Source organism: Astatotilapia calliptera, chromosome 3, assembly GCF_964374335.1.
Source record: "Astatotilapia calliptera chromosome 3, fAstCal68.1, whole genome shotgun sequence".
Classification (NCBI taxonomy): Eukaryota; Metazoa; Chordata; class Actinopteri; order Cichliformes; family Cichlidae; genus Astatotilapia; species Astatotilapia calliptera.
This window is the reverse complement of record NC_137424.1, coordinates 79,239,934-79,263,347: the sequence shown is the minus strand read 5'-3', so window position 1 is coordinate 79,263,347 and position 23,414 is coordinate 79,239,934. Positions and strand designations below refer to the sequence as shown.

General features: G+C 45.2%; 1 protein-coding gene across 1 annotated transcript in view; it reads right to left on the bottom strand.

The window, feature by feature from the left end:
- The window catches only part of LOC113017929 (uncharacterized), a 61,261-nt gene that overhangs the window by 35,427 nt on the left and 2,420 nt on the right, over positions 1-23,414 (bottom strand). The window contains exons 2-4 of the mRNA XM_080299411.1: positions 21,716-22,063; positions 16,198-16,530; positions 16,007-16,105 (exon numbers count right to left, since the gene is read on the bottom strand). Of these exons, the coding sequence (XP_080155537.1) occupies positions 16,007-16,105; positions 16,198-16,530; positions 21,716-22,063 (780 nt within the window). The remainder of the gene's footprint in view (positions 1-16,006; positions 16,106-16,197; positions 16,531-21,715; positions 22,064-23,414) is intronic.

The following is a 23,414-nucleotide window of genomic DNA, read 5'->3' as shown; positions in this document are numbered from 1 at the left end:
ATTGGGGCTCGCTCGGGCCATTTCGGAGGTGGGGTGCCCCCGGCCTCTTGGCCTGGGGCTCGGTCACTCAGGCACAGCTGGCTGCCGGCGGAGCTCACGGGCATGTCACTGCAACTCCCCCTGGCTTCTGCTCCGCGGCTGCTGAATGAGCCCTCATCTGGGACTCTCCTCAGCTCTTACTGGAACAGTGGCGCGGCTGCCCCTCTGTGGGTCTTCCTTGGTCTCTTGTGTTCTGGGGGCCTCTGGATGTCTGGAGTTTTGATCTCCTCCATACCTGCTTCATACCATAGAGGACAGGGCTGTGGCTCCCCACACTCCCTAGGAGATCGTTACATGGAGAAACCTTTGGAATGCAAGCATGCTGATCCACACAGGTATGCACAAAGGTGTACACATGGGTATTCGCAGACGCGGACTACAGCTTTCTTGGCTGCTGCCTCAAAGCACATGGTGCGCTGTCTATCTTGCGTGCTGCACAATATCGTTTATTATTTAGTAACTATTGATATCTATGACTAGCTAGTTTATTGTGATGGTGCTTTTTTTTTCTTATTATGTTGCTCTTTGTTGTTTGCTTTCTCTTCTGTTTTTTTTTCTCCATACAGGTGATCCAGGTGTTTTGTTTTTTTTTGTTTGTTTGTTTGTTTTTTTCTCTCTTCCCCCCCTTCTCACCGTCTCTTCTCCCCTTTGGTTTTCTTTCTCTCCCTCTCTTTCATTCTTTCCCCCTGTCCTATCCCACAGTCATGTCTGTCCCGTTTGTAGCAACTGAAAATAAAATAAATTCATAATTATAATAAAGGTCAATCAAATGGACCAATATGGCAAGGCCATGATGATAAAATAAATCCGCTTGGCATCTTTCTTGGCCTTAAGACAACAATTCTGATGGCTATAGATCCAAACGGGACAAAAAAAAGAAGAAAAAAAGAAAAGAAAAAAAAGGAGGAGCTGAACAAGGAGAAGATGCAGGACACTGGAGAAAAGGACTGCCTCAATTGGGGCCAGAACCAGTATGGACAGAACTTTGAGCAGCAGCACCAATGGATGCAAACAGACTGAGATGGAGGGGGGGCAGGATCCCAGGGCACGCTTCAGGCCGCGGTTTACCCAGAACACCAGAACAGGAAAGTGATGAACACAAACACCCACACAAACACCCACATCTACATGCACTGACTCAGAACGAAGAGAAACACACACATGAACACATATGCACTCATTGATTGAGTGAGAAATGACGCATACACACACGCAGACACACACGCTAATGCAATGAAGAATGCTTTACTAACAAATGCTGCACACAAATATCCAAATACAGAATCTGTTACAACAACAAGATGCCATTGATTGTTTATTGGTTAAATGCATTTCATGTCACCCAGAGTGCGTTTGTGTAGATTTGGGGGACAAGGTCTAAGGCGGTTTGGTTATGAAAACAATGTCTGTGCGTGATGTCTGTTTATGGCTTAATTATACATGAATGTAAGTGTAAATGGTTATTTGTTTCTATCTGATAGACTGGTCAGCTGTCCGGGGTGTACCCTGCCTGGTAACCTATCACTTCAGGGTTGTTTCCCAGCCCTGCTGTAACCAGGATAAAGATAGGAGGATAGTAGTTGTTGTAGACCCCTTCGATTTTTATGGTAACCATGATGTAGACTTTGTTGAACCGCATGCAATGTGAAGACAACATGTAGTATTTAAGTGACCAAGTAGTATTTGGATAAAAGTTGTTGAATGGTGTTGAAATAAAATGACAGAATTGTGAAGGATTACAATATTCCAAGAGCTCAACTGACTCCATCTGAACATGTTTCAATCGTGTTTTATGAACACAAAAGGCACAAGTTTACCAGATATGAAAAGGTTGTGTTGATTTAACTCAGTTGTTTAAGTTTCTACCGAAGCAAAACATTTGTGTGCAACCAGTGTCCACTATTGAATCGAGTAAGTCCGACATGTTTTTGTCAGTGCAAAAAGGAGTTACGGTATCTGTGCTCCTACACAGTATTGTCCCGGGAGGGAGAAAAACTTTCTGGTGAAGTTTTGGTTGATTTTTGGGTTTTGCTTAACACCAGGTTGATTATATCAGTGAGGTTTGGATTGTTTTCTTCCTCTGAGAGAGAGAAAGATGGTTTTATGCTTGGACGTGTTTTGCAATGGGCCCCAGTATTTGTCACCATAGGAGTATTTTATTGGTTACGTTTGTTTTTGTTTTTGTTACAGTGCACTGAAACAGGAACATGTGAGAGGTGTGGTCCACCGGTGGTGATATTTTGGTATTTTGTGAGCTCCTGATTTAACAAATCAGCTCTTTAATCCAGGCCTGAGAGATTGAACTTTAAAGCGCTATAAAATATTCTTACTGAAAGCAGTCGCAAAGTGTTTTCTCCATGATTATAATGGGTTTGGGAGAAATTCACTTAGATGGGACATTGATCACATGAGAAGTCCTGAGCCTAAAAGGATTGCAGCGAGTCAATCCAGTACAAAAAAATAGGAACTGTTTTCCTTTAAAATGATGACGTCATCTTGCTGGTGATGGAGGCTCGAATAAGTTGCGCGTGAGACTCCATTATCAGCAATAACTGGTATGAATGTGTGTGAAAGTATGCATGTGACTGGACTGTGATGGACTGACGACTAAAAGTTTTAACTGACTTGATACTGAGACAAAAACGATATTGACTTTAGAGTTAGTAAAAACGTCCACAAACAATTCACCCAGCCTGTAGAAGAAGGGTGGAGGTTTTGTCTTGCTTTGTTTTGTTTTGCAAAGAACAGAAGGATGATAGAGACAAAGGGGGAGGCTGTAGCTTCACAGGAGTGTGAACTGCAGACTTAACCCTTTAGTTGCTAAATTTTGAGTTACTGATGTTTGCATCAAGAGAAATTGTGTTTGAATAACTGTGTTTTAATTAATTATATCATTTATAAAATTATTGTTTTTAGCTTTGAGAAATTAAAATTAAAATGTACCATTGCACTCAGAGGATCAATATGAAATTCAATATATGCTAATTTGGTATAAAGTACATGACTGGTGACTGTTCTGTTCTGAGCTTTTGTTTTTACAGCACCCACTTGACCACACCAACAGTTTCTCGCCACCAACAGGGGGTACTTGCAAAGAATAGGGAGGAATTGGACTCAAAACTGGGAAAGGTAAGCCCCAAAGGGGGTGATAACACCATAACTTTTACTTATTCCTGCTCCAAATTCTCAAAATTTGACCCCAAGCATGAAAAAGTCTTCAAACCTTTAGAGACAGAGTGGAGTTCTAGGTGAATATAATGTGCCAAACCACATGCGGATGGAGCATTTGAATCGATAAGATGGTGAAATAACACGCAGTAAAATGTTGATCATGTTGATTATGTTTATTCCAGTGTACAGGGCAAGGTTATTATCATCAACGAAAACTAACGAAAATAACGACAACTAGAAGTGAGAAAACATTTCATTAACGGAAATAAAAATAAAAACAAAAAAGGAAAACTAACTAAAACTGTAATGAGTATTCACAAAACTAACTAAAATTAACTGAATTTATAGCAGATGTGTTTAGTTTTCATTGATGTGTGTGTCCTACAATAGTCAAGAGTGAAAATGAAATTTAGTTTCCAGATTTTTTCTTGCTGTCTCATTATGCCAGCAGGTGGCAGTACGTTTATCGAGTCATCTGTGTTGCTGCCAGTGGTGCCAACTTAGCGACTTTGTCGCTATATTTAGCAAGTTTTCAGACCCCTTAACAAAAAGACGTGAAAGCGCGTATCGCTTTTACTCTCAACAAGCAGCGGGGCTATAACGCAGTCAATTCTTGTTTTACTGTTTTACTCTTATGCTGTTTTGTGGGTCACAAGGTTTAAAATTAGTTATAAACACACACACACAAAGTAACTCCATAGGAGTGCCTATTTCGGATCACTTTTGCCGGTCCAAGCCCTGGTGAAGGAGCAGGGTTGGAATTGTGTCAAAAAACAAAAAAACAATAATTGCAAAACAAATTTAACTTGTAGTTCTAAATAGACTCTAAAGTTTTTTACCCACTTCATGTCTCTTCCACGATGTTATTTCTCTCTCGAACAACTTAGGTTACAATGAGGTTAGCATGACCAATCCGGTTGTTCAGTGATGACGCGACGAATCCTATTTCCGGGTCTACAGTAGTCTGCGCTTAATATGGCTTTTGTGTTGTTAACATGTTTAATGTTATGTATTTTCTTCTATTTAATCTCAAAAAGCTCCTAAAACAGTCAGTGATCCCTGTTGACCTCCCTCGGCTTTTATTAACGCTAATCATTTATTTAAGCTCAGTTTTTAAAACCTTAGGATGTAACTACAGCCCAGCCCATGCAGCAGTATATGAATGACTAACCTCGTATTATGGATGGATTATCTCAGTTGTTCTCCTGGCTGAAGTTTGGTCCTTTTACAGCATCCTGCCATGCGATTACATTTGTTCCTGACCACCGAGAACACTCACGTTAACTTTTATCGAGTGGAAAAAAAGTTAGCTTGTTTATATTATGCTAACATAGCTGTGTCGCTAGCGGTCACGTAGCACATCATTATATACCAGCAAGCCCAACTTCAGTAACCCTACAAACGTCACTGCTGTTTAGTTTTCTGTCTTCGTTTATGCTGGAAGTGATAGCAGAGCTGTACGTTTTAATTTGTTTCTAAAACCCCGCAGTCAGGACATGCTATATTGTATTTAGATAGAAGCTAGCGAGCTAACTTCCTGCTAACTTCTAACTCCGTTACATGTCAAAAATTCCGTTTTCATGGATGCCTGGATGTTAAACTCAATTGTTACACCTGGTAGAGCAGAACGCTGATCATTTTATTAAAGATGAAAGACTTTAGACAGTTTTTCAACTCTCAGTAATTCCATAATGATCGTTTGATATATAGACCTGCAGCGGAGTTTGGACCCGGACACGGCTGGTGACGTCAGACTGAACGACCGGATTATGCAAAATTAGACGATGACGTCATTCAGCGGCTTTTGGCGACTTCTAGCGATTTTTAGGACAACCAATAGCGATTTTCCTTACTGAGGAGTTGGCGACACTGGTTGCTGCTCCGTCCTCGTGCAGAATCATGTCAGGAAAGGTCGGGAGAGAGCAACAGAGTTCAATTTGGGATTACTTTGAATATGACTGTGTTTTAGTTGAAGCAAGGGTCTTTTAGTGGAAAGAGACAAATTATGAGGGACATTTATAAAATGGAAAAAATCATACAAACCTTAAAGTGCACTTGAAAAGCTCACACAAGGAGGCTAACCTAGCTTACCTTGAAAAGGTAAGGGAGTACACTCCCCTCCACTCAACCACTCAACCCTCATCCCCAGAAACAGAAGCTAACCCCAGACAAGGCAGTGTGATGCATCCCGAGACAACAGGACGGGAACATCTAGACAACTGTGTGAGTCAATTGTCTTCACAAAGTTTATCAATTCACTTGAACCAAAATTAGGAACACCCAGTGCTGTAAGAGTTAATAGTCTCAATACCTAAAGATAAGCAGCGGAGGAGCATGACTGATATGATGAAACTGGGATTTTGTTACACTTAATTATTGCAAACACAACCAAAACTAAACTGAAACTAATCAAAACTAGACTAAACTGAAACTAAGGATTTTCAAATAATAAAAACTAAACTAAACTAGCAAATAGTTGGTAAAAACTAATTAAAAACGGATATAACATTGAACATCTGAAGTCGAAGCTAAATAAAAAGATAAACTAATGAAAATTGCAATACTATTAAAACCCTGGTGAAGAGGTTGGCAAATCTGACCAGGTAATGTTATGAAATGGATTGTCGGAACAGTCAGCGTTAAAGTCACCTTTGACAGTCCAGACTAAGATGGCGTTGAGCATCTTTAGGGCGGAAAAAGGTTGGTGTGACCAAGGTGTGGTTTAGCTTGTTGTAAGTATATTTCATGATCATATGGCTCTGGATGGACCAGTTACCAGGGTATGGAAGGAGGACAGACTCATTAAATGAAGAGAAGGAAATTTCTGGATTGGAAATCCTCTGGGTGAGTGGTTGACTAAAAGCATGCATAAAATAAAAGCTATTTTTTCATTTTTGATTGGTAATAGATTGATAATTGGCCACATTTACAGCTGTATTGACTTGTTGTGGACGCAGTCTACTTCATGTTTAAGCACTCTAATTAACAGATTACAAATAGTGACATTAAAGGAAGAGCATGCAGCGCCACCCTGTCAGACGCCAGTGACGGTGGGGCTCAGTGATGAATCAGGTGAGCTGCATTCATGGCTGATTCAAAACTAAGTTTCACCTGCTGTGGTCAGTGAGGGAAAAATGGGGGGGGAAATAAAATTTAAAAGAGGCTGGTAAAAGATACATTTATGTACGTTATATGTGAAGTAAAAGGGATAAAAAGGGGGTGTTTTACTGTTATTTTAGCATCAGCATTATTATTGCACCAGAATCATATAACAAGAATTGCATTAATGATTTATTGAAGCTTTTGACATTGTACTAACTTTTGTGTTCCAGTGATTGTTATAACCCAGGGGTGGGCAACTCCAGGCCTCGAGGGCCGGTGTCCCTGCAGGTTTTAGATGTGTCCTTGAACCAACACAGCTGATTTAAATGGCTAAATAGCTCCTAAACATGCCCTGAAGTTCTCCAGAGGCTTGGTAACGAACTAATCATGTGATTCAGGTGTGTTGACCCAAGGTGAGATCTAAAACCTGCAGGACACCAGCCCTCGAGGCCTGGAATTGCCCACCCCTGTTATAACCTGAGGTTAACCTTCTATTTACAGGTGTCAGGATAATCATATGATCTTTCATTGCAGGTGTAATCATGATCATTTTTATACATATTGCAGTTTGTTGCTCATTATAGAGTTGTGCTCAAGTTAACAAAGGGTTAAAAGCCACAGGCAGCGCGATGTCTGGCTGATCGATGGAGTGGAGTGACTTCGAGCATAGAAGGCCGCACGCGCTTACATAACACTGATATCATGTTATTCTTTGTGATCTTTTTTCAGTTATATCCTTTGCTAAGTTTTAAGTAGTGGCAGTTAAACGACATTCATTTACTTTTACATACCTGATTCAGAATATTACCCACAGATCAACTTAACTGTCTGCAAAGCCTTGTAGCTGCAATATTGTGTCTCCACGAGGGACAGTTGGCTCCAGGAGATAAGGGGGAGTCAGCGCCTGTCCTCGAGAAAAAGAAAATATTCCTTTGCTGTGTCAAAAAGTAGTCAACGAGTTCATATTCAAGTGAAGTTCATATTAATGCAGGTTTTGTTTCTTGGCAATTCTAAGGACGCAGGCTCTGGGTGGAGCCAGGAGTTAAACAGATCTAACATGTCAATTAAATTGATTTCATTCTCTAACACAGGATGACAGCACTGGAGCAATGACACTGGATAGGGGAAGGTCTCATACTTTCTAAGATATGAGGTCACTAACCTTTTAATTTTCTAGCTCCGTTGATTTGACACATGGGAATGTGTCAAAAAAGGGGGGGGGGGGGGGGAGTTGAGTTTTAACATTAAACAAGGGTTATGTGAACATTTCTATGACTTCATTTGTGTTTTAATAACTTAGGTATGGTAAAAATTTAAGCTAATAGTGACCCTAAAGGTTTCATAAATCATTTTTGCAGGGTTAAGCGTTAATCATTGAAATGAACTGAATTTTTGGGAGGGGGCAAATGTTGGGATTAAAAATGGCTAATTTGTTTTTGATGCCTTTTGCAAGGTGTGTAAGAGAATTATTAGAACCACTCATTTTAACAAATGTGCTTATAATGAGTTGGCACTCGGTCTTTTGAAGGTCATAAGCTTCGTTCGGCATGATGGTCCGGACTGATAAAGTGTAGGACAATGCCTTGAGTGCAGAGGGCTAAATGCAAACACGCTTACACACACATAGGATATGATTAGAATAAGTCCCTGGGACATTCTAAGTGTTCTACACCAATTCTGAATCACTAGAAGGTATATAGATAACAACATTAGATTAGTAGGGCTAGGCAGGGAGGTGTTTTGGTTTTCTGTCTCTTACAGAGAAAGGAACAGACACCAGACGAGGTCACAGATATACGAGGATTCTTCGCAGCGGAGACAGACACAGTAACTGCTGAGACACCAACTGGGTCCAAGTATCATGGCGTTTGGGCTCCGATTAGTCACCTCAGAGGATGGATCCCATAAACACAGCGATAACCATGAAGGAGTTGGCGGAAATCCAGGAACACCAGACCAGCGAGGTTCGAGAGGCTCTTGGGCAAAAGGGGGACACGTTCCTGTTCCTTTTTCTGGAGGATACACCGGACCGGAGGATACACAGATTGTTGTTTGAAATCGGGGCAGAATAATCCCCTGATCTGTGCAACGACTGAAGGGTTGTCTAACCCCTGAGGTTGAAGAAAGAAGAGCAAAGGACCACCCAACTGGCCGACACTGGTGGCTGCAGCAATAAAATAAAGGCTAAAAGCTCCTTGGACAGAGGTTCTAGTCTGAGTATGTCTGAAGTCAAGTCAAGTCAAGTCAACTTTAATTGTCAATTCTGCCACATGTACAGTACATACAGAGAATAGAAATTGCGTTACTCTCAAACCCTAGTGATTAGAAAAATGCAAATAAAATAATTAAAAAGTAAAAATTTAAATAAATACAATACAATTTTACGTATAACAAAAAAAAAAATCTATGCAATATACAATATACAATATACAATATTCAAGTAAGGAGGCATAGTGGTGCAAAATAGGCAAATAGTGCAAATGGAGATTTAGTAGTATACGGTAAGAGATAGTGTAACAACAGAGTCTTATGAGGTAATGGCAGTCCAATGCTCCACAAAGTGACTGGAGCAGGCCAGTGAGTGCGTCAGAGAGTGAGTGTGTGTGTGTGTGTGTGACAGAGTTCAGTGAGTCAGTGGTGGAGAAGAGGGGAGAGGGGGGCAGAATCGGGAGGGAGTTAAGCTTTCTGACAGCCTGATGGATGAAGCTGTCCTTCAGTCTGCTGGTCCTGGCCTGGAGACTCCGCAGTCTCCTCCCTGACGGCAGCAGCTTGAAGAAGCTTTGCATTGGGTGCGTGGGATCGGCCGCTATGCAAAGGGCTTTTTTAGTGAGACGGGTGCTGTAAATGTCCTGGAGGGAGGGGAGAGAGACACCAATGATCCTCTCTGCAGCCCTCACTATGCGTTGGAGGGTTCTATGACAGGACGCATTGCAGGCTCCAAACCACACAGTGATGCAGCTCGACAGGATGCTCTCGATGGTGCCTCTGTAGAAAGTGTACATGATGGGGGCTGGTGCTCCTCCTCTTCTTAGTTTGCGGAGAGAGAAGAGACGCTGCTGTGATTTCTTGGCCAGTGCTGTGGTGTTGTTCGTCCAGGAGAGATCCTCTGTGATGTGCACACCCAAGAACTTGGTGCTGCTCACTCTCTCCACAGACGCTCCGTCAATGGTCAGAGGAGCATGTTGGGTGTGCATTCTCCTGAAGTCCACAACAATCTCCTTCGTCTTCTCCACATTCAGAGAGAGATTGTTGTCAACACACCACGTGGCCAGGTGTCTCACCTCACTTCTGTAGTCGGTCTCATCCCTGTTGCTAATGAGACCCACCACCGTTGTGTCGTCCGCAAACTTGATGATGAGGTTGGAGCTGTGTGATGGAGTGCAGTCATGGGTCAGCAGAGTGAAGAGGAGGGGGCTCAGCACACATCCCTGCGGGGCCCCCGTGTTTAAAATGATGGTGCTGGATGTATTACTGCCGACCCGTACTGCTTGAGGTCTTCCGGTGAGGAAATCCAACAGCAAGTTGCACAGTGAGGTGTTGAGCCCCAGCTGGACCAGTTTTTGAGTGAGCTGTTGGGGGATTATAGTGTTGAATGCTGAACTGAAGTCTATGAACAGCATTCGAACATATGAGTCTTTTTTGTCCAGGTGTGTGAGTGCTGAGTGGAGTGCAGTGGAGATGGCATCATCGGTTGAGCGATTGGGCCGATACGCAAACTGGAAGGGGTCCAGGGAGGGGGGCAGGACAGTCTTGATGTGTTGCATGACTAGTCGTTCAAAGCACTTCATCAGGATGGGAGTAAGTGCAACAGGACGGTAGTCATTAAAGCAGGAGGGAGATGACTTTTTTGGGACCGGAATGATTGTGGTGGCTTTAAAACATGTGGGGACGACAGCCTGGATGAGTGATATGTTGAAGATGTCTGTGAAGACATCAGTGAGTTCCACTGCACAGTCTCTCAGTGCACGACCAGGAATGTTGTCAGGACCCGGAGCTTTACGTGCATTGATCCTGCTGAGGGATCTCCTCACGCTGTCCGGGGACAGAGTCATCACCTGGTCACCAGGAGGGGGTGGGGTCTTCTGTGCAGTGGTGCTGTTTTGGACTTCAAAGCGAGCAAAGAAAGTGTTCAGCTCGTTCAGCAGGGGGATAGTACTGTCACAAGTCTGTGGTGGGGGCTTGTAATCTGTGATGGTCTGAATGCCCCGCCACAGGCTCCGTGAGTCTCTGCTGTCTTTGAAGTGATGAGATATTTTCCTGGAGTACTGTCTCTTAGCCTCTCTGATGCCACAGGAAAGGTTGGCCCTAGCTGTCCTCAGGCTCGCCTCGTCTCCATCTCTGAAGGCAACATTCCGAGCTTTCAGCAGCCTGTAGACCTCTCCTGTCATCCATGGTTTTTGATTTGCCCGGACAGTTATGGTTTTCGTGACTGTTACATCCTCAATACACTTGTTGATGTAGGCTGTAACAGTCTCTGCGTACTCCTGGAGGTCAGTGATGTTGTTGTAGGTGGCAGCCTGCTTAAACATGTTCCAGTCTGTGGTGTTAAAGCAGTCCTGTAAAGCCTCTGAAGACCCTTCTGGCCACACTTGTATCCGCTTACGAACCGGTTTGGTGGCTTTAACGAGCGGTCTGTAAGCAGGCATTAGCATGACAGTGATGTGGTCTGAGGCGCCGAGGTGGGGGAGGGGAAAAGCTTTGTAAGCTCCTCTCTGGGTGGTGTAAACAAAGTCCAGTGTGTTATTTCCCCTTGTTGGAAAGGTATAAGGTAGCACCAAAATAAAGCTGTGGGAGACCTGGGGAGTGTCATCTGTACCTGCTACTGTTGTAAAAATAGTTTTTCTTGCATCTGAACCGCGCCAACACAGAGGTCATCTCACACATGGTTCGCCCAACAGGGGGACAAAGGGCCTCAGGAGTGAGTCGAAATGGACCCGGCCACACTGGGTTGCAGGGTGTAGGTGAGCTCTGGATTCTCCAGAGTTCAACAGAGGGAATGTTGGATTATAATATTATTCTTGTGCCATGTTAGATCCCTAATTAAAGATTGTGAATTATTATGTAGTTTTAGTTTGCATTATTCTCCTGAATTTGTCACGGTCCGGGGCAGCGGCCGTGTGGAGAGTGGAAGGAGGACTCAAAGCGCAGCACTCATTCAGGTGTGAGGGTGATTTATTGATAATAACAAACATAAAGAGGAGATGGCAAAACAGAACTACGGATGAACTAAACTGGGTGAAACTACACAAAGGAGTGGCAAACCTGAACACGAAGGGAGAACAGCAGGGAGAGCACGCAGAGGATTTCACAGGGTAGATGCAGAGTACGCAGGGTAACACAGAGGATGAACACAGGTAGGAACACAGACGACGCGACGAGGAGCGGAGGAAATCACACGCTATAAATACACAAAGAGACACTGGGAAATCACACACAGATGGGGGAAACAGCTGGACCTGATTAACCTGACGAGACAGGGGAACACTAACACCAGGGACCAACAGAGGGAGCACAAACCCAGAACCCAGTGTCTAAAATCCCAAACACAAACCATCCCAAAACAGCCATGAATAATAATGAAAGTAATAACAATAAGTACATAAACATAAAGTCACTGAGTCATGGTCGCAGGACCATGACAGTACCCCCCCCTCAAGGGCTGGCCCCCGACAGCCACAGAAACACACCACCAGATCCGGGCGGGCGGCAGGGGGCCCAGGACGGAGGGACCGGACCACGACCACGGACGGAGGCCCCAGAGTCCCAAAACAAAGATGAACACAAAACCCACAGGGGAGCAGAGTCCAAAGCACAGTTCAGGAGGCCGTCCACGAAGAAGGCAGCGGCGGTGCGTAAAGAGTTCAGGAGGCCGGCCGTGCGGAAGGCAACGGCGGCGCGTAAAGAGTTCAGGAGGCCGGCCGTGCGGAAGGCAACGGCGGCGCGTAAAGAGTTCAGGAGGCCGGCCGTGCGGAAGGCAACGGCGGCGCGTAAAGAGTTCAGGAGGCCGGCCGTGCGGAAGGCAGCGGCGGCCACACAGGCGATGGCGGTCCGGGGGCCGGCCGTGCGGAAGGCAACGGCGGCCAGTCAGGCGACGGCGCTCGGCCAGTAGCCTAGCCAGCGGTCCAGAAAACGGCCGTTTAGCTCCAGACCCAAACGAGGCTGGGCCAGGCGAGGCTGAGGGCACGGAAGCCAGGACCGCAGCAGGCGGAGATGATGATGCAGACACAAAGGCTGGACCAGACGAGGATGCAGACACGAAGGCTGGACCAGACGAGGGTGCAGACACGGAGGCTGGACCAGACGAGGGTGCAGACACGGAGGCTGGACCAGGCGAGGGTGCAGACACGGAGGCTGGACCAGGCGAGGATGCAGACACGGAGGCTGGACCAGGCGAGGATGCAGACACGAAGGCTGGACCAGACGATGGAGACACGGAGGCTGGACCAGACGATACTGATGATGCTGATGATGGACCAGACGAAGATGAAGCTGAAGCTGGACCAGACGAAGATGAAGCTGAAGCTGGGCCAGGCGAAGCTGAAGCTGGGCCAGGCGAAGATGAAACCGGGCCAGGCGAAGATGAAAACGGGCCAGGCGTGGATGAAAACGGGCCAGGCGTGGATGAAACCGGGCCAGGCGATGAAGAAGCTGCAGCTGAAGCTGGGCCAGGTGAGGATGAAGCTGGACCAGAATCAGGCGAGGCTGAAGCGTCAGGCTGAGGCGTGGCAGTAGCAGGTGGTAGCGCTGCAGGTGATGGTACTGCAGGAGGCGGCGCTGCAGCCACAGGTGGAGAAGCAGCCACAGGTGGAGAAGCAGCCGCAGGTGGCCGGACGGGATCCTCGGGCCCCCCAGCCGACGTGGCAGCAGGTGTGGCATGAGGCTGGACGAGCTCCTCGGGCCCCCCAGCCGAAGAAGCAGGAGGCCGGACGGGCTCCTCGGGCCTCCCAGCCGACGTGGCAGTCAGTGTGGCATGAGGCTGGACGGGCTCCTCGGGCCCCCCAGCAGGCGAAACAGGAGGCTGGACGAGCTCCTCGGGCCCCCCAGCAGGCGAAACAGGAGGCTGGACGAGCTCCTCGGGCCCCCCAGCAGGCGAAACAGGAGGCTGGACGGGTTCCTCGGGCCCCCCAGCAGGCGAAACAGGAGGCTGGACAGGCTCCTCGGGCCCCCCAGCGAAAACAGCCGCAGAACCAGTGGGCACCGGGGCCCCCGGCACACATGAAACAAAGCCAGTAGGCACGTGGGCCTCTGGCACACATGAAACAAAACCAGCAGGCACGTGGGCCTCTGGCACACATGAAACAAAACCAGTAGGCACGTGGGCCTCTGGCACACATGAAACAAAACCAGTAGGCACGTGGGCCTCTGGCACATGTGAAACAAAACCAGTAGGCACGTGGGCCTCTGGCACACATACGGAGGGCTGCAGCTGCGCAGAGCACTGACCCTGCTCAGGCAGTGACAGCCCGGTGCAGTTCACAGCTGGCATCTTGGCCACCAGGGGTCCAGAGTAAGCTGAGGGCAGCAACCCCGCCTCTGGGGAAGCCCCGGAGTGAGTAACAGTCACTAATGTTGCCAGCTGTTGAGGAACAGGTCCGTAATGTAACAGTTTGTCTCCCTGCTCAGAAACGGCGGTGGAAAAATAGTGTGAAAATTGTGGCTTAAGGGAGGCTAATGGTTGAGCTACAGACTGGGAAGCTTGTGGCTGGACACAGAACTGAGCCGGAGAATGGTGATAGAGTCCTGGCTCAGAAGGAGCGGCAGAGAAACAGTCTCTCGGTTTCACAGAGGGTCTGTACACGCCCACTTGCGAAGGGTCCGTTACCACGAAGGTGGGTAAGCGATCCGAACAGTCTCCCATCCCGCTCTGGATAGCCCCAGAAAACAGAGTCTCGGAATCTGGGGAAGCCAGAACATGCCGCTCGCTCACCGCCTCGGACTGCTCGGAAGTAAAAGCAGACGGGGGGTGAAGACCGAGGTCCAGAAGGAGGAACTCCCGCTCCCACGAACAAAGCGAGCCCAGAAGCCATGGGAGACCGGTCACCAGACGCTGTAGCCGCCTCTCTACAGCGCGCTGGGACGTGCCACCCGGGCTTTCCAGCCACAGGTCGATCAGCTCCTGTGTGGCATCGATGAGATTTTCCCGTAGTTCCCTGGATGGATTAAGCGCTGCTGGGTCCATGTTGTGGTCGCGTCGTACTGTCACGGTCCGGGGCAGCGGCCGTGTGGAGAGTGGAAGGAGGACTCAAAGCGCAGCACTCATTCAGGTGTGAGGGTGATTTATTGATAATAACAAACATAAAGAGGAGATGGCAAAACAGAACTACGGATGAACTAAACTGGGTGAAACTACACAAAGGAGTGGCAAACCTGAACACGAAGGGAGAACAGCAGGGAGAGCACGCAGAGGATTTCACAGGGTAGATGCAGAGTACGCAGGGTAACACAGAGGATGAACACAGGTAGGAACACAGACGACGCGACGAGGAGCAGAGGAAATCACACGCTATAAATACACAAAGAGACACTGGGAAATCACACACAGATGGGGGAAACAGCTGGACCTGATTAACCTGACGAGACAGGGGAACACTAACACCAGGGACCAACAGAGGGAGCACAAACCCAGAACCCAGTGTCTAAAATCCCAAACACAAACCATCCCAAAACAGCCATGAATAATAATGAAAGTAATAACAATAAGTACATAAACATAAAGTCACTGAGTCATGGTCGCAGGACCATGACAGAATTAGAAGAAGCTGATAACTATTGCATTTGTTAGACTGATTTGCATTACATTAGACTGCTGATTTATTGTGAATGAATGATGTTGTTTTATGATGCATTATACTGCTAAGTTATAAGAAATACTGTTCGCAGAAAGTCATCGTCTTATTTGTCTGATTAGAAGAGAACAGAACATACTGGAGTTTCCTGCTCCATCTCAGCAAGAGCAGATAAACAGGGAGCCAAGGTCGTAGCTTAGGCACCGTGTGAGAGAGAATGTGAATGTTTAGGCTTTTATGATAAGGTGGGGGCTACTAGAGGCTATAAGAGTTTGAGCAATGCTCCACCATTTTGATATCTGATGCTGTCTGCGTACGGTGTTTATCTCTCACGCGTGTGATCATTAAAATCATTGTTTGACTGAACCCGACCGGACCAGTGTTGTTATTGTGGTTTTTCATCTTGTCTCCATCCCCAATATTTGAATCCGTAACAGCTTCCACAGAAAGGTCACCATTTCTGCTGACATTATACTTGGTTTTCTACAACATAATGTAAAGTTATTATACATTATTCACGTTTCTGTTCAGTTGTGTTGGTTGTTTTCATTGTAATTTCCCTCCGCTGGTCTCTCTTGTAAAAGAGATTTTAATCCCAGTGGGACTTTTACGTGCATAAATAAAGTACACAAAGTACGCTCTGTGTCAGATCAATGCAGTGAAGCACACACACTGTTTAGTAAAGTCATGTTGTGGAGCTGTTTCACTGATCAATGACTGAGTCTGAAGGAGGTTTTCTGACTTCTGGAACAAACCTGGAAGTTTCTCTTCAGCTCTCTGTATCAGCTGTTTGTAACTCTCAACTCTTTCAGCTCCTGGAACAAGTTTGTGTGAGCCACAGTCAAGGAGCCACCAGAAGACACCTGCTGACCATCGGCATTATGGGTAGTGTAGTAGGAGACACTCACCTGACGTGAAATAGTGCTGGAAATAAAATAAAAGACCTCCAGAAACCACAAGAAGAACCAGGAGAACCAGGAGAGCTGTGGCCGAGGATGGAAATGGTTCTGTGGAGAAACATAAAACAATATCAACATGACTGTTGAACTTTGACCTCAATTTCCTCCACTAACACCTGGTGTTTTTCTACATCTCTGACCTTTGACCTGCAGCACTACTTTGTGTCTCAGGATGTCTTTGTCCCTGTAGATGGTGCAGATGTATCCTCCACTGTCTCTCTCTGTGGGGTATTTCAGGGTCAGACTGAGGTCTCCAGTTCTCAGCAGGTCTTCATTCATCTTTGTTCGGTCTCTGTAAAAACTGTCCTGGTCATCCAGGTGGTTACTTTTGTTTGGATACACATGAACCACCATCAGTTCAGGGTCAGAGTGAGTCCACTCCACTCTGGTGTCCTGAGGCAGGTCAGCTGTAGTTTTGCAGGGCAGAATGACAGACTCTGAGCCTTTTTCCACCTCCACCTCCATCTGGTGGTCTGAGAGGACAATAAACCACAGTATCAGGTGTAGAAGCAGCAGCAGTCACACTGATGGTAAGTGAAGCACCATCTCAACCATGAGTTAAATATTCTGCAGTTTATTTTTCACCTTATACTATAGTCAGTGTTGAGGAGTACTCTAAAGCGGTGTAATATTTAGGTGTTCATTCACTGGGTGCTAAGGTGTCTAATTCAACAGATTGCTGGTGTTGTTTGTCTGTCGACTGTTACCGCGCCTATCTGTGTTTCTTTCTTGGACTCCGACATGTAGGAGGTAGGTAAAAATACTTTATTTACTTTGGGATTTTCTGAGAGTGTAGTGATGTTATTTGTATATATTTGGTTGCATGTATGCATAAGTAAAATCTAAAGTTAACTAACTAGCACTACATGTGTTTTCTGTATGTTATGCTGATTTGGAGATAGCAGCTAGGCTAACGCTAGTCAAAAGTTAGCTAACTAACTTATCTTACTGTATTTTACACATTTGACGTTGTCAATGAAAACGTTTATTTCTATTTCTTAATTTTAACACTAACGTTTAATTTAACGTTAGCTAACTACAGTGATATTCTGTTTAGACTCATGGTAATGGCCGTATTTAACCAAAGAGAGGTGCAGCCTGCACTGATGAGATGTTGAGGTACCATTAACATCAGTTAGTTAGTCCTGCTGCACACTGAGATATGCACACAACCCTGTCTCCAGAACTGTAAAGACAAGGACACAGCAAACATGCGGTCACATTGTCTGCTAAATCTAGCCTAGCTAAATAGATTTTAAGCAATATTTAGTGTGGGCAGGCTAACTCAATGTAAGAAAGTGTTTATTGATTAAGTTATACACAGTTTACATAAAGCTAACAACCTTTTCTTCTTGTGTTGTGTTTCATAGTAGTAAAGGTCTTTTTTTCCGTAGGTGGCCAAGATGTTGATAAAAGGAAAACACAGAGAGACAAAGAAATATGCAAAATTGGAAGAAGTTAGCTTCACAGATTTTATGAGTGCAGGTAAGTTATGGTTTGTACTAATGTTGTTATTAACTAAGAGATGATTTTACTTCAGTGCAGCAGAAGTTTCTCATACCAGAAAATGCAGCACTGAAAGTCACGGATGAGCAGGGTATAGAGGTGGATGAGGATGTCTTTCCTGAACTTGCAGCAGTCAAAGAGGTGTGTTTTGTCATCTATACAGCTGAAGGTAAGTAAATATATGCTCTGATAGATTTTGAAGGATTTGATTTGTACAGTTACTCTTAAATAAGCATTTTTAATTTGTCTAATATCCTGTGTTAACAATCACAAAATGTTGCAGGACACTGTAGTTCAGATTTCTCGTTCGTGCGGGCGCCATCTTGGTTCAGTGTTTACTGTGATTTGCAAAGGTAAGCACTGTCAGTGGTGTACTGCATTGGTTTTTTGTTTAAAAATAAGTGTTCCACTGTGTAAAATGGTGGTTTGCTAAGCATATATTGTGTTTGTTGGGAGGTTCATGTATTGTCTGATGAGAGTATGAGCAGTTTGTGTGCATGTTCCATTTTGTAATATCTGCCGCAATTTCGGGCTACATTCCCGCTAGTTAGCAGAGCATTCATTCGGGCAAAGTAATGCAAGATGAAGCATTAGCTTTTCAGCTACAGTTTGCTGGTAGTCCTGCTATGTTAGTTTTGCATCATACACATTCCTGAGATCGAGGAATTTTGTAAAGACATGATTATTTTTGCTTAATGTGTTTTTTATATATTTGTTGTTGTTTTTTTACTACACTCAACAAAAATATAAACGCAACACCTTTGTTACTGCTCCCATTCCCCATGGGATGGACGTAGAGACCTAAAATTCATTCCAGATACACAATATAACCATCCCTCCCAAACAGTGGTCACAAATCAGTCCAAATGTGTGGTAGTGGGCACATCTGCTATATTGAGATAATCCATCCCACCTCACAGGTGTGCCACATCAGGATGCTGATCTGACATCATGAGTAGTGCACAGGTGTACCTCAGACTGCCCACAACAAAAGGCCACCCTGGAATGTGCAGTTTTTTGCGCTATTGGGGGTCTGGGGTCCCAGAACCGGTCAGTATCTGGTGTGACCACCATTTGCCTCATGCAGTGCAACACATCGTCGCATGGAGTCTATCAGATTGTCAATTGTGGCCTGTGGAATGTTGGTCCACTCCACTTCAATGGCTGTGCGAGGTTGTTGGATATTCGTGGGAACTGGCACACGCTGTCGTATACGCCGGTCAAGCACATCCCGAACATGCTCAATGGGTGACATGTCCGGTGAGTATGCTGGCCATGCAAGAACTGGGACATTCTCAGCTGCCATCTGCCCTGAACAATGTGAACCATGATTCATCCGTGAAGCGCACACCTCTCCAACGTGCCAGACGCCATCGAATGTGAGCATTTGCCCACACAAGTCTGTTACGGCGACGAGCTGGAGTCAGGTCAAGACCCCGATGAGGACGACGGGCATGCAGTTGAGCGTCCCTGAGACGGTTTCTGACAGTTTGTGCAGAAATTGTTTGGTTGTGCAAACCAATTGTTCCAGCAGCTGTCTGGGTGGCTGGTCTCAGACGATCTTGGAGGTGAACCTGCTGGATGTGGAGGTCCTGGGCTGGTGTGGTTACACGAGGTCTGCGGTTGTGAGGCCGGTTGGATGTGCTGCCATATTCTCTGAAACGCCTGTGGAGACGGCTTATGGTTGAGAAATGAACATTCAATGCACGGGCGACAGATCTGGTTGACATTCCTGCTGTCAGCATGCCAATTGCACGCTCCCTCATTGCTTGTGGCATCTGTGACATTTTGCTGTGAGACAAAACTGCACATTCCAGGGTGGCCTTTTGTTGTGGGCAGTCTGAGGTACACCTGTGCACTACTCATGATGTCAGATCAGCATCCTGATGTGGCACACCTGTGAGGTGGGATGGATTATCTCAATATAGCAGATGTGCCCACTACCACACATTTGGACTGATTTGTGACCACTGTTTGGGAGGGATGGTTATATTGTGTATCTGGAATGAATTTTAGGTCTCTACGTCCATCCCATGGGGAATGGGAGCAGTAACAAAGGTGTTGCGTTTATATTTTTGTTGAGTGTATGTTGATAATCACGCAGTGTGTACTGTGATTTGCAAAGGGCCAGCAGCAGAGTTGTTTGCCCCAGCATTTGAATAAACGGCGCGGTCCGAGCCACAAATTGAACGCCTGTGTCCGACTGGTCTCTCTACTGTGCACCCCAATCCAACACAAACTTACACAACGCAGAGTCCAGGGTGTAGGTACATAAACCCCTGCACTGGTTGGGTTACATATACTTTAATCAAAGCGTGCTGTCACGGTTTGTGAAGACAGACTGTGTGGAGATGTGTGTGGTGGACCCAGGTGCGAACACAAGTGAGAATACGGGAGTGAACTTAAACAAAAGCGAGCCTTTTATTGTGGCTGATGATCACAAAAGAAACAAACAAGAAAGAGGCCAGCACAAGAGCAGTAACTAAAACCTAAACTGGGAACAAACTATGGTATGGCTGGGGATACAAAAGACTGGGCATGGAAACACGGAGGTTTGGAACACAGACGACGCGACACAGACTACATGAAACACAGAGACTAAATACACATGAGGGATGATCAGGGGAAGTGGCCACACATGGGAGCACAGCTGACACACATGAACCTAAAGACAGGACAGGAGAGGTGAAACTAAATACAATGACATTGAATACAGACTTTCAAAGTAAAACAGGAAACATGGAGATTAGACATGACATGAACTAAACATAACCACGCAGACATGACGCATGAACCAGGGAGACTTAGTACAGGGGGAGATGACATAAACAACTAAGGAACAAGACTAAACAGCAATCTAGAAATTAACTAGGTGAGCTAAACTAGGGCACAAATGAATACAAAAGATACATATAAGAACTCAAACACTGGATCACAGACCCAGCCCATGACACGTGCAGTTTACTGGCCCTGTGTGCATGAATGGTATCTTTGTTGTGTTGTGTTTTTGATTGTATATACCTTATATTCTAATATTTTTATTTGTCACCCTCAGATTTGACTGTCCTGAAGCAACATGTGGAAGAGTCCTCCTCTCCAAGTCTAACAGATACATTGTCTGTCTCAACCACCGGCAGTCAGAGCAGTGACACAAGTGATGCCGGACTTCAAACGGTTCAGCCTCTATTGAACAGCATACATGAAAGAAATGTAGATACAGTACTTAATTGACTTATACTTGACTCTTTAGTTGCCATTGAGCTATAGTCAAAATCTCTACCATTGGCCAGATTGATATTGTTTCTATCTATAGCCCTATAAGCGTAAAAACTATAATCTCTATCAAAAAAGGAAAGTTTGGAGTCTAACCTTAGAAGTAGAGAGGGTGTCTGGGATCTTTTGTTTTTCTCTTGAATGGTTTCATAAAATATTCACTGGATCTTTCTCTGGGACAGCCAGTCCACTGAAAAAGATGCTTTCTATTTAGTTTTTTACAAATGTCTCTCAAATGAGTTTGTTTGTGTATAATGAACTTACAGGAAAGTCTATCGAAACTATTTCAAGTGTTTCCGTCAGGCAGCAGCTGTCTGAGATGATGGTTGATAAATGTAACAGATAAAAACTTAAGCAGAACAATATCAAAATATAAACATCAGTCCTACAGTTTTATGCCATTAACTCTGCAGTCCCCTCGCTGTTACCTGAACCCCGCTATGATTTACACTACATATCCTAAAACAGCAGTTATTAACCTGAGAGTCTCAGTGACATCAGGACCAGCTGGATGAAACATGATGACCCGTCTCTGCTCTGTCTGCGTTTCATAGCAGCTCCTCCAGTCTGAGTCTGTACAACATCAGGACACTTCCTGCTGCTCTGTGAGCTGCAGTGAGGCTTAGAGAGCTCATGCTCTCCACTGTGTACAGTGTGTAAATGTTGCGAGTGTAACCCTGCACATGCAGTAAAGACTGCAGCTGTTGTAGCAGAGACATCCTGTTTGCACTGAGGTTAGCTCTGAGCTACATGTTGCTGCTGGTTTTTCAGGTTAGTCACAACAATTTACAAAACTTCAGTTTGACCTCTTACTCTGAGATGTCACATAGATAACAGGCTCCATGTGGAGTCTCTAACCCACCCAGAGTTCTGACTGACCTTTGACCTGCAGCTGTATATCTCTCAGTCGCAGTTCTTCTCTCTCATCGCTGATGGAGCAGGTGTAGCTGCCACTGTCAGTCTTTGTTGGTTTTCTCAGAGTGAGGCTGAAGTCTAAAGTGTCCAGAGCATCAGGCCTCATTGATGTGCGCCCGCTGTAACGCTGGTTTTGCCCTGTAAGATCGCCTCCTTCTCGTCGTAGATGGACAGATTTGGGATCAAGATCAGAGCGAGTCCACATCACTGTGAGGTCATCCTCAGGTATAAAATCTGAGTACTGACAGGGAAGCAGGACAGATCTTTCCCCCTCATTCACCTCCACCACCACAGCCAGGGCATGCTGGGAAACTGAGGACACATAAACACAAATTATCTGCATGCAGTGGGTTTGTCTCAGAGCCCACATTTATCAGCAGGACACAGAGACCAGTTTTACAGTCAGACACTCAAATTGAATGCATTTATTTATTAAATCTGAACATTTAATCTGTGAACACCTGACAGATTAAACTGAGTGTGTCTGTGCTCATGAACCAGCCTCAGTTTGGTGCATTTTACTGAGTTTACAGAAAATGTTGGAAAATGTGACTCTTCCTGGTCTTTATTTTCTAAGCACTTCCTTTAAACTCTGCTGTATCTTCATCTTTGTTAAATGTTTTGGAGGACCTGAAGGTTTTCTGCTCCCTCTGAAGAGTTCACTGTGACAGTCTGCCATCACGATGAGCTGTACTGAAACCTCCCTTTGAACTGAACGTACTCTCATGATCCATCTCTCTGAGACAGACCACCAACTGGCAGAATGAGTCACATGAACACAGCCAACATGTTTTTCATCACAAATACAAAAAACTGCACCTAACACAACACAAACACGGACTGGTGATAAATGAACTTAAAACCCAGAATGAAGCGTCTCAGTAAGGTGTTGGGATTCTGTGAGCCTCCAGATCAGCTTCACTGCTGCTCAGCATTGTTTCTGTGAGGAGGGATGAGCACTGTTCTTCTGAAATATTCTCTTATTCAGAGACAGATTTACTAAGAGGCGAAGGCTAAAAGGCTGCAACTGCAAAACTATCCCACCAGGAGCAGAAAGGTCTGTCAGTTATTTTATTTTAGTGTTTTGATTCTGTTAATGCTTCCCCAGTATGTACTGTTCCCTTTAAAGCAGAGTACTGTGTGTGCTGTCAGGTGACTCCACACTGTCCAGTCTCTTTGTGTGCTCCAAAAATCCTGTTTTGCTCAGGATAATTCTTCACTGAGAGACGTGACCCGGTCATATCTGTATTGCAACCATAATTAAAGCGGTTCCAGTTCTCCAAATAAAAAGTGTCACAGCCATCTCATGTAATTGGGAGCGGGGCCTGGGTCTCTACAGTTTAGGTTACTCACGATATTACCTGCTCAGAACCCAAAATATGAACTATGTACATAAACCACAAGACAAGGATTTCATCTGAAATGCATCAGTTTGACTTTATTTCAGGACAAAATAAAGGAAATAAGTTAATTCAATTGGGTTTAGTGTTATTTTAATATGTACCACTGATGAAGTGGTATTCATTACCGTTCATTCACTACAATTTCTAATACCAAATAAAACTAGATAATTAAACACTATGGTGGGCCCACACTCACTCTCACCCATGCACACCTTAATTGCAACAGTCTCTAATGATCTGAAAATAAAACCCTGGTTGCC